We start from the raw sequence: 11,641 nt of genomic DNA, 5'->3' as shown, positions 1-11,641 counted from the left end.
CATTTAGTAATATTGGACAGTACAATAGATTTTCAGGTATAGTATTTAAAATAATCAAAAAATCTGTCAATTTAAAACATTTCCATGTTTTCCGGTTAATATTACAATATAGGGGCGCTCGTCGTCATACATCCAATAAAAAATGATTATACTTCATGAATGTGTCAACTTATGTTATATATCTTTTCACCATGATCATGTAATATGACTGAATTTGTGATATATACAGTAGACAGAGTATATAATCCCCGAGCTGAATTAAAACAGTTGCACTGTGTTTAGAAAAGCCGATTTGCATGTCCATGCATAAGACGTACATTTTCCATTCATTGTCAATGGTATTTAATGTTTGTGTTAGGACAAAATAGCCAATTTGCTCCTCTACATATGACGTAAATTCTCCTTTCATTGCATGATGTAGAATAATGCAACTTCATATGGGAACGTGCCAAATCTGTCTGATGTATTGTGACACGAATTAAGGACAAAAAGCTGTATATAGGAGGCCCTCAAAAACAGAAATGCTCTTTTGGCAAAAATTGTTTATGAAAAAACTGTGGAAGGTGAAGTCAATAGTGTTAGCTTTGCAAGTGAACAATTACGGTAATCTGAGAACTATTCTAACTTTAATGTACATACGTTTTAGTACAAGAATACACACACAGTTTCATTTGAAGACTTATTTTGCTTAGTTAAAGAACAAACAAAAGAAGTGTAGCATTCACCTAAACGTTATTCAAGGTGTCTGCTGGCCTTCTTTTGGTACATCCCTACAAAATGTTGAGGTCAACACATTATTTTGTACGTTTACTAAAGTATACCTTTAGTTTACACTTTTCTATGCAGGACATTTACATACATTTGAATACACAGGGCCAAGTCAAGAGGGATAATTTGGGGAGTTTTGGTAACAAGTGAAACTTTGTTTGTTGTGGGGAAACCATACCATTGTTATCGTGCTCGGTGTGAATGGTGCTTTAAATTCCAATGGTTTTATCACTGCCATAGAGTGTTTGTTCAGTAACAGGAGACTCCATGTCTCTCCAGGTCTTCTGAAAGAATATATATTCAAAGATTTGTGGTGCATTTTCATTATTTTTCAAAAATAGCAGACCTACAAGCTCGTAGTGCGCCACTCGGTGGCACACTATGAGCTTGTACATCTGCTATTTTTCAAAAGCTAAAGTATAACATAATGCCATTGCTTAGTTAAAACACCAAAAGGGGTTCTCGCTCAAAATGGGTTATTAAAGCAGAAAATACATTTTCAAGTCGGGATACCAATTCTATCCAATTGATCTCATACAGAATACAGGATAAAGAAGTGAAATCGGAAGTGATTAAACAATAAATTGAACTGGAACATGAAGCTGATAAATCTCCTTTTCCGAATGGATGAAATTGGTATGTCTACCAAAGAGCAGGAGAGACAGGGAGATTCCTGCTAGCTATATATTGCTAGTGAGCAATATATAGCATTGATTATTATAATAGCATTGATTACCATCAGGATTTAGAGCCTTCATATTTTAACCAAAGAACATCACTTAGAGCACCTTAAACTACCGGTAACTGTAGATTGCTGGCTATGTGGACCTGTGTGTACATTTTGTGTACTCTTGAGTTATGGGGGTCCGTGGGCCTAATGCATAGAAAACTGGGGGTCCTTGAAATTAGGCCAATATACTGGACGACTTTTTGGTCAAGATCGGCAGTTGTGCAGCCAAGTTTTAACCACTTACGACTTTTCCATCCCTGTTCTTGGTGAAAATGTTCAACAGTTGTTGAACATTTTGGTGTTAGAATTTAGCCATTGAAAAATAGCAGATCTACAAGCTCATAGCGCGCCACCATGAGCTTGTAGGTCTGCTATTTTTGAAAAATCGTGAAAAATGTGGCACAAATCTTTGAATATATATTCTTTCAGAGCAATTTTTTTTTAACTCAAATCTTAGCTTCTGGGGGAGTTCCTGGAACAACATATTTTTAGATGGGGGGGGGGTCCTTGACATGAAAATGTTTGAGAACGACTGACATAGAATCATGCGGTTTTTCGAGAAAACTGTCAGGATTCAGAAGACATTTTGTAGAATCGTCCTCAGGTCTAAATGGGTTAAACAAATAAAACAATTGCAGCTACGAGCTTGTAGATGTGGCATCGATTTGGCTCATCTTTGAAATCAAGCAGTTTCGAGAATCCAGCAGAAGATTGGAGCAGTGAGTTCACACATTTATGGACCTTCTTCCCTGCTCTCTACGGCTTCTTCTTCTTCTTCTTCAGACCTTTGTTCGGCTGGGGTTTTTTACCGGGCTTCTGTTTCTTTTCACCGGGCTTGGCCATCTCTCCTCGGAACGAGGAAGGCTTCGCCGGACCTCTGCTTAATCTCTCCGCCCCGGTCTGGTTCTTCTTGTGAGGCCGGGGTAAGGCGGCCCTTCCCCCCCCGGCCGCCTTACCCGGTGGCCCCTTCCTCCCCTCGGCGTGGCCCTTGTTGGGGCCTCTGGGTGCCCTGTTGTTCTTCTTCTTCTCCTTCACCTTCTTCACGGACCTCTTCACCCGTATGGCCCGTCCCTCCAGCTCGCTGCCCTCCAGTTTGAGAGCCAGCATCACCGCGTCTGCACTCTGCAAAACAAAAGTACTGGGTGGGGAAAAGTACTCACATTTTTGTACTTGAGTAAACGTAGTGTCAGTATCAACACTGCAATATAGAAATACTCCGTTACGAGTAAAGGTCTGGAATTAAAAAAAAAAAAAAACTTGAGTAAAAGTACAAAAGAGTTGGCATCAAAAAATGTACTTAACCCATTCTGACCTGAGATCAGATAAAAAAAATGTCTTCTATATCCTGACAGTTTTCTGAAAAGGCTATGTTTCTATGTCAGTCGTTCAATTAAAAAAAAAAAAGCAGACCTACAAGCTCATAGCGCGCCACTCGGTGGCGCGCTATGAGCTTGTAGATCTGCCATTTTTCAATAGCTAAAGCATAACGTAATGCTAACACCAAAAGGGGTTCCCGCCGCAAAATGGGTTAAAGCACCAAAAGTAGAACGTACTATTTATGCAGAATGTCCCATTTCAAGTTTTTAAATGTATACAAGTCATTTGAAAATAGCAGATCTACAAGCTCACAATGCGCCGCATTGCGATGCGTGTCGCGCTGGTGCTTATTCTTACCTCAAACAGGACGTAACCAAAGCCCTTCCCCATGCCTGAGTCTCTGTCTCTGATCAGACGCACATTCTCCATGCTGCCACACTCTTCAAAATGCTGCCGCATGGACAGCTCATTTATGTCTGCAAACATGTACAGTACACACACAAACACACACACACACACACACACACACACACTAAGCTTTGATTTGATGTAATATTATTTTTATAATCAATTCCCATTTTGCCAACAATAGTGAAAATATCCTCGAGTTAAATCATGACTTACCAAATGGCAGATTTCCAACAAATATGGATCGTTTGTGGTCATGCTGCAAAATGTCAATATAGTCAGTTCTTTATCAAATTGAATTTATAAAGTTCAACATGTAGTTGCAGCGACTTGCAAGGTTGTGTGCCTTTAGACTTACAGATGTGTTTTTAGTGACGCTGTCCACTCGGATATGCATGTTTTTCTCAATCTCCATTCCGTTTCTGTAAGAACAGACCATTAAGAACAATGAAGAAGAGTTGTACAACAGTGTTTCAGTTTAAGAAAGTGTTTAAAAAGGAAAAAATGATAAAATATGAACTAGAAGGTTAGATAAGTGTTATTTTGTTCCCTCAGCGTTGTTTTGTTTTGTTCTCTTGTTGAGCTCTATGTTATTTCGTCTTGTTGTTCTCTTTTTTAGGGTAAGGGTGAGGTTTGGGTTAGGGTTAGTTGTTTTATTTTTTTATTTTGATAGGGGCAGGTATAAATAAGATTTATCTTCTTCCTGCTCCTTTTCTTTTCAGATTTGGAATATGTAAAAAAATATATATGTAAAATGAATATAAGTATGTAAAAACCATAACTGAAATGAAATAAATAAATATGAAATGAAATGAAGAACACATCGGCTTTTAAATATTGTTGTTGCTGTTCTTTTCATGTCCAAAACCGTCACCCAGACCCTCTTCTAAACAGCTCTGGCCCTATGAGCCACACAGAAATAAGACATACGAAATAAGGTTGTCAAAGGGGGGGTCCCGGTCCATGACAGGTTTCCAGGGGGTCCCCGACCATAGAAATATAAATATAGAGCGGCGTTGCTACGTGGCGGCCATCTTACCTCGGGGCCACATAACATTGTGTCTATGGGGTCCATGTACTTTTAAATAACCACAACTTGCTCGATTTTGGTTTGGTTTGTTATAAACGTCAGAGACGTCCGCATACTAATATGCTTTTATACGACGTTCATATAAAATAAAAAAAATTAAGCCGATAATCCTGAATCATAGCCACGTTGACCAACCCGTTTGTAAATCCCTCAGGATTTGAGCAAGTTATGGATGTTTGTTTGAGCTGCCATTGAACATACTGTACTGTAGCCCCGAAGTAAGATGGCCGCCGGGTGAACTACGTCAGAGACTCCGCCTTGAGCCAACTAGCCTTTATATATATATATATATATATATATATATATATATATCTATGTCCCCGACTCCCCACTGCTCCCCAGCAACAATAATGTTTTCATATGACATGTGAAAATGTGGCAGAATATTGCTTGAACTCTTCACACTCATCACTGAAGTTGCTTACTTCTCTAAGGCCTTGTCAACGGATTCTTCATCTTTAAACACCACATAGGCATTGATGTTTTGTTTTTTGGGATGGACACTGCGTCTGTAGGAATAAAAACAAAAACAAAAGGAAGGTTTTGATGGTACGAAAGGTCACAGCTGAATGTATTCAGAGTCTCACTGCTTTACATGTAAATGAACATCATTGTACAATAATTTGTATTTGAAGTGCTTAAAGGAGCACCTCACCTTATCTTCATATTTACACCATTTACTCACTCTGAAGGCAGCTAGTTTGACTAGAGAGAGAGAAACTTACTGGATGGCAGCTAGTTTGCGTGGCATGCTGGGGTCCTCTCGAACCTACAGTACAGGCATGGGACACAATACATTAGTGATTTTCAACCTTTGCAATTTCAAGGACCCCCGGTTTGATTAAGCAATATTACACGAGGGGGGGTGGTTTTAACTTCATTAATGCGCGCCTGCGATGCTGCAGGAACGAGCCTGCAGGGCGAGTTCCTAAAGCAACGCAGAAGTTTACAAATTATACAGTTACTCTTAAAACTAAGAAAATCGCTGAAAAAACATATTTTTTTTAATGACAGATGCAGTCAGTACGACCACAAATGTCCCAAGAAACTAGCTAGCCTAGCCACCGAGTTTGCTACCGCTCTGGGAAAACAGAGCAGATTAATTATTTTGTTGAGGTGATTAGGTGTGGAGTGGTGCTCGTTTGAACCACGGCTAGAAGGCTTTTTCAACCAATCAGATTGCTTCCTCGAAACGACCTGTTGTATAATATGTATTAGACCACGCACTGGCGTTTCCACTTCCAGCGTCCAGAAAGAGCAGGGCAACTGTGTCAACACACCTGGAATTAATGGCAAGCTCACTGACAATGTGAGAGCCAAAGCAACTCATTAAATTTCATTACAGAGTTTTTGTTGAATTAGTACCACCTTGAAAATAGCAGAGCAGAGGAAAATAATCAAAATATATCCAGGTTTACTGTGAAAACTAAAACTAAAAGATGGTTTAAATGTAAAGTTGATTTATTTTCTACTTAATAAGAAAATATTCCAGGTGAAAGCTTAATCCTTGTTGTCGCAACTCTCCCCGAGGGTAAAAATGGCACCAAATGGACCCATATATGTAACCCATTATTTGGTTCCATGTGTAGTGACTAGTGTACACTCTCAGAATTACAGACCCATAATGGTATATTTTGTTCCTAATCAATGAATCTTTTAGCCTAGGCTAGAAGCCCCTCAAGGACCACTGGGGGTATGTGAATAATAAAACTTGGGTTGTTGGTTCTTACCACTGAGCGGAACCGGATCGACTCGATGGCTCCTTTGTCCCTGAACAGAGCCTGGAGTGTCTAAGAGAAGAAAAAGTAGAAGTCTATTGATTCTCCCTGATGAATAAATGTTTAATGTATAAAACAAATGCCAGACATGGTTTTTTTTTACCTTGAAAACGCCTTTAAATGTGCAATTAGCATTCATTATAAATGTTAACTATACACTTATGTGGGGTTATTGCTCGCATGGTAAAGTAATCCCCATTAGGCATTTGGGTGCACAGTCTGTACTTTTGGACGTACAGGAAATTTGTCCTCGGAAATTGACTAGGTCCACCAGCCAGGGTTATGCACTGGCAAAATGATCTACGAGCTCAGAACAAGTCGCAGCGACGTGAGCCTGTAGATCCACTAGTAGTTTCAAAGCCATCCTAAAATGTCGTCGTCCTCAAGTATTACTCTGGTCATACAAATGTGTGTGCGCGTGTGGTACCCATCACAGTCAGAACGGCAGCCTCACTCCCAATCTTCCGCCGTAGTCTGAAAACCCACCTCTTCAGACTCCACCATGGCCTGTAGCACTTGCCATGCTTTTGTTTTTTTGCTTAATGTAAGTCGCTCTGGATCAAGAGCGTCTGCTAAAATGCCTAAATTGTACCTTCTTTGTGCAGCTGGTTGGCAGGTTGCCCACAAACACGGTCCTTTTCTGTTTGATCCTCTCCTCGGCCATCCTCTGCCTCTTCACCTTCCTCTTCTGCCACTCGTCCTGCCCTCCACCAACGTCGTCGTCGTCCGGCGCGGGCGCTTTCCTTTTGGCCTTCTTGCCTGCTTTGCCTCTTTCTTCTTCATCTGCAATCTGCAAGGAGTTCTCCCTGAGGCAAGAGGACGGTTGATGTGAAGACCATTTTTTTGTCATGCAACCAATTCATTATTTTATTAAAACAGTTTGACTCCATAAAACACGTAACCCCGCATTTTAATCAAAATATTCTACGCTGCCGAGATTGTTTTATTACCTATTTGGGCTTTTGATCCGTGAAAAATGACCCGTCCGTTTGTTATGATAATCGGCACCAGCGGCCATGATGGTGAGGCACAAGATCCGCCTCTAAGAGGCAAACACCCCCCCGACAAAAGAGTTCTCATTTTCTGCCCGAACCCGACCCGGCCCGGCATTTTAGGGCCGGGCCGGGCCCAAAAAATATGCTAATTAGCCGGGCCGGGCCGGGCCTCGGGCTCTGTGATTTTTCGTGATTTTATTTTTTCAAAAATGTTATTATAATAAAAAATAGCAATTCTGTTATTTGTGTAATGTGTAGGCTATATAAATATGTATTTATTATGAAGAGGGCTGCGCTATGGCGATTCACTTGTGACAGGAGGAAGACGGAGGAGTGGAGGTGGGGGGCTTGGAATGGATTACTGACTGCGCAGGCAGAGAGAAGTGAACGGTGGGGTGGTTGTTTAATGTTTATACCGCTGGCTGGCCTCTGGTTTGCGGCGCACCAAATGAGCTTCAGTTCATAATGCTAAATGTTTTATAAATCAATCAGATTATCACACGATAGACTGCAACATAACAAAAACAGTTGCACTGAGCCATCTCGTTAAACCCATCTGGCTGCGATGAATAACCTAATCATTAGGCCTAATCAACGTCATATAGTCACCAACGATCCATATTCTGTAGTGTATGATCTGACCACGCAATGTTACAGTCCACTGCAGGCTACAGGCTAATGGCTATTTGATTTACAAAATGATTAGTATTATAACCGCCGTCCCTCAGTGCGGCAGCGGCGCTCCTCGTTATATGTGCCCGATTTAAAATAACAGATCTCTAAGCTGTCGAGACACACCATGAGCGGGTGCATGGATGGTTTGTAAACTTTGTAGGCTATGTTTGTTCTTTTGGACACCGAACGGGGACGATACTTGGGGTCTTGGACATAGCTTCACTTCAGAGGAAACGGGGAGCTACAGTACTCACCAGTCGTCACCACCACTGGAAATGGAATCCATTAGAATGATATGGAAATGGTACATAAATGAGCTACATAAATCCTTTATTTCGGCGATAAGTCCATTGAACTCCGTTCTCACTCTCACACAGACACACACTGAAAGAAAAAAAAGAACACCACTTTATTGCATGGCCAGCGCAGCAGCATGCGCATGCTGCTGCGCTGGCCATGCAATGAAAGTGGCGTTCTTTTTTTTCTTTGTCGGGCTTTATAGGGCTTCGGACCTAACATTATGGTATTTTTTAGGGCCGGGCCGGGCTTCGGGCTGACCCAGTTAGGGCCGGGCCGTGCCGGGCTTCAAATTTCGGGCCCGATGAGAACTCTACGACAAACCTCCCCGTCCACTTGTATTGGCCTCAATTTCCCAGAAGCCCTAGCAGCCCAGCGCATGGGTTGATTTCCGGTTTCGTCATCATAACGTGACGGCCTCGTCACCAGGTCCGCGACAAAGCCGCTGTTTCTTTTTAATTATTAAAATACGGCGAATTAAACACATGAAACATTAAGGCGGGTTTAGCGTATTAAGCAGAGGCGATCGTTTGATTAAACAATTAGCGGCCGTCAAACTGTTAAATAAACACAGCGGTAAACATTTTTTGCATGAAACCCTCGCCTGTGGGAGCCGGGGCCATAACCGTGTCTCACCTGCTTTCCAGGTGTTGATCAGCCACTGATTTTGGCTTCTTTCTCTGGTTGAGCGCGTCTGGCCGTGTAGCAGCTGAACTCTCCTTCTGCACACGCGGCTTAGGAACAAGCTGTCAAGACCAAACAAAAAACTATATGAAATCCCCCATATGAAACCAACGCGTTGTGAAAATAAACGTTCAAAATTGGGACACAGTTCTGATTATTAACTCGGTTAACGCTTGCATAATTGCCGAGGCCCGATACCGATCAAAAAAGCCAAATAATGGCCGATATATAACACTGATGATAGTGCCCTCTCAGCTAATAATAATAAAAAATACATACACTTTATAGTGCTTTTCTGAGTACTCAACGTGGAGTGCATACTTAGGCCTCTTTTAGACGGCGACCATCTCCATATAACACGTCAAAGTCCCGTTGCGTTCTCATTTTTTTGGACCATTTAGGGTGAAATTACCTGGAGGCGTGGTCAATGCTCTTTGGACACTCAGAATAGCCAAATGGCATTGATCACGCCTCCAGGTCTTTAGTTTACTCAAGTTAGGGAATAAGACCTGGTACTTAAGACACGCAAAATACAGCCCATAGACTCAAAACTCAAATCTAAATGTGCTGTCAAAAACAAACACTTGCACTGCAGCTACAGGAATCAAATATGCAATAACGTGCATGGGAATGAGAATGCTTGTTCTTCGAGGCGTTTTTTACCTTTGGAGGCGGGATGAACAGCGGGATGGCGGAGGCAGCGGGTGGCCGCGGTGGCGCAGCGCGGAACAGCGAGGAGAGCGAGCCAGACGCCGTAGGCTCGTCTGGGAACAGCAGGCTGCCCGACACCTGACCCACCGCATAGTCTGAAGACAGCTGTTCGGCGGGTTCACTGGAGAAACAACACAGGAGGAGAGAGACAGTCTGAAAACAGCTGTTCGGTGGGTTCACTGGAGAAACACACAGAGGAGAGACAGTCTGAAAACAGCTGTTCGGTGGGTTCACTGGAGAAACACACAGAGGAGAGACAGTCTGAAAACAGCTGTTCGGTGGGTTCACTGGAGAAACACACAGAGGAGAGACAGTCTGAAAACAGCTGTTCGGTGGGTTCACTGGAGAAACACACAGGAGGAGAGAGACAGTCTGAAGACAGCGGTTCGGTGGGTTCACTGGAGAAACACACAGGAGGAGAGACAGTCTGAAAACAGCTGTTCGGTGGGTTCACTAGAGAAACACACAGAGGAGAGACAGTCTGAAGACAGCTGTTCAGTGGGTTCACTGGAGAAACTACACAGGAGGAGAGAGACAGTCTGAAAACAGCTGTTCGGTGGGTTCACTGGAGAAACACACAGAGGAGAGACAGTCTGAAAACAGCTGTTCGTGTTCACTACACACAGCTCCATCTCAATGAATTAGAGTATATTGTGCAAAGGTTAATTTGCTTCCCTGATATAATTCAATTCAAGTGAAACTTTCATATATTCTCAATTAAGTGTGCTTAAAGTGAAGTAAATTATATATTCAAAGATTTGTGCCGCATTTTCACGATTTTTCAAAAATAGCAGACCTACAAGCTCGTAGCGCGCCACTCGGTGGCGCGCTATGAGCTTGTAGATCTGCTATTTAGCTAAGGTATAACATAATGCTTAGTTAAAACACCAAGAGGGGTTCCCGTCCAGAATGGGTTAATCTTGATGATTATGGCGTATAGCTCATGGAAATCAGAAAATTATATCTCAACAAATTAGAATATTTTACGAGACCACTGAAAAAATGTTTTTTTAAATGAGAAATGTCGACCATCTGAAAAGTATATTAATGTATGCAGTTAATACTTGGTCTGGACTACGTTTGTGTTATGGAAGCCCAGGTTTGCTTTGATAACAGCCAGGTGTTGAAACCATTGTTACGTTTTCACTGTCAGTGGATCAACACCATGCAGATAATATGGCCAAAATCATCACTGTGTTTTGTCAAGTCCAGAGATATTTTACAGCACTGTGTGTCTCCGTACATTGACAAGCTTTATTTTGATGCCGATCTTGCTTTTCAGGTGGCACTTGGCACCTGCCCACATAGCCAAAACTACTAGTAATGGGTGTACTGACCATGGTATTACTGTGCTTAACTGACCAGCCAACTGGCCTGACCTGAACCTCACAGAGAATAGGTTGTATTGTCAAGAGGAAGGTGTGAGGCCAGTGAGGGTGATCTGGATTGGAATACATGAAATGTATATTATGTGATAATATCACACCATCCAATGGCTAGTCTGACGACAGATACAGAGTTCACTATATAAACACACACTGTCAGAGGCCGTCAATATGACCATCCTAACTTTTAGTCCTAACTTTTCAACCCACAAACTTTCCAACCACTTGTGCATTTGAAATCTGTTAGGTTTGTGTCAATGCTCAGCATCCAATTCCAAGCCACATGTTTCTCTTCTTAACAACAATCACTCTGAAGTAGTAGTATTTCCTCCTTTTACTTTCTCTCACACCCACGCACGGCCGCACGCGCGTACACACACACACACACACACACACACACACACACACACACGATGTACGTGATATGTCACAGAATCAAATGACGAACCTCTTCGGGCGACTTTTCTTTGCCATGGTTCCTTCCTGTAGATTACACTTACACAGAATCTACTGATCTACCAGACCATCCGTGTGTTCTACAGATTTAAACGAACGGAATCTACTTCGACCAGACCATCGTATGTTCTATGAATCGAATGAACTGAATCTACTTCGACCAGCCCATCCGTATGTTCTACAGATCTAATTAATTAAAGAAGTTAGTGAATCGGAGCTTCACACGTTTTGTTTGGGCATGGAAGTAACGGTCCGTCGCCGCAATGCTTCCGACCCGGAAACTGGAATAAGGAACGCCGCTAATGAAAGGTTCCGATAGTTCCTGGTTTTACTTTATTTTTTATTCT

At 42.1% G+C, this 11,641-nt stretch overlaps 1 protein-coding gene across 1 annotated transcript; it reads right to left on the bottom strand.

The window, feature by feature from the left end:
• Positions 1-215: 215 nt before the first annotated feature.
• rbm34 (RNA binding motif protein 34) lies at positions 216-11,543 on the bottom strand. Its single transcript, XM_080759293.1, has 11 exons — positions 11,287-11,543; positions 9,406-9,574; positions 8,695-8,804; positions 6,684-6,897; positions 6,044-6,103; positions 5,039-5,082; positions 4,739-4,822; positions 3,582-3,645; positions 3,440-3,482; positions 3,173-3,291; positions 216-2,620 (listed from the first exon to the last, which is right to left on the bottom strand). The coding sequence occupies exons 1-11, from the start codon at positions 11,310-11,312 to the stop codon at positions 2,255-2,257; spliced, it is 1,299 nt and encodes a 432-aa protein (XP_080615419.1). The 5' UTR covers positions 11,313-11,543; the 3' UTR covers positions 216-2,254.
• Positions 11,544-11,641: the final 98 nt, after the last annotated feature.

The sequence above is a fragment of the Protomyctophum bolini genome, assembly GCF_963924005.1.
Source record: "Protomyctophum bolini genome assembly, chromosome: 3".
Classification (NCBI taxonomy): Eukaryota; Metazoa; Chordata; class Actinopteri; order Myctophiformes; family Myctophidae; genus Protomyctophum; species Protomyctophum bolini.
The sequence above is the reverse complement of the archived record's forward strand: the minus strand, read 5'-3'. Positions and strand labels throughout refer to the sequence as shown.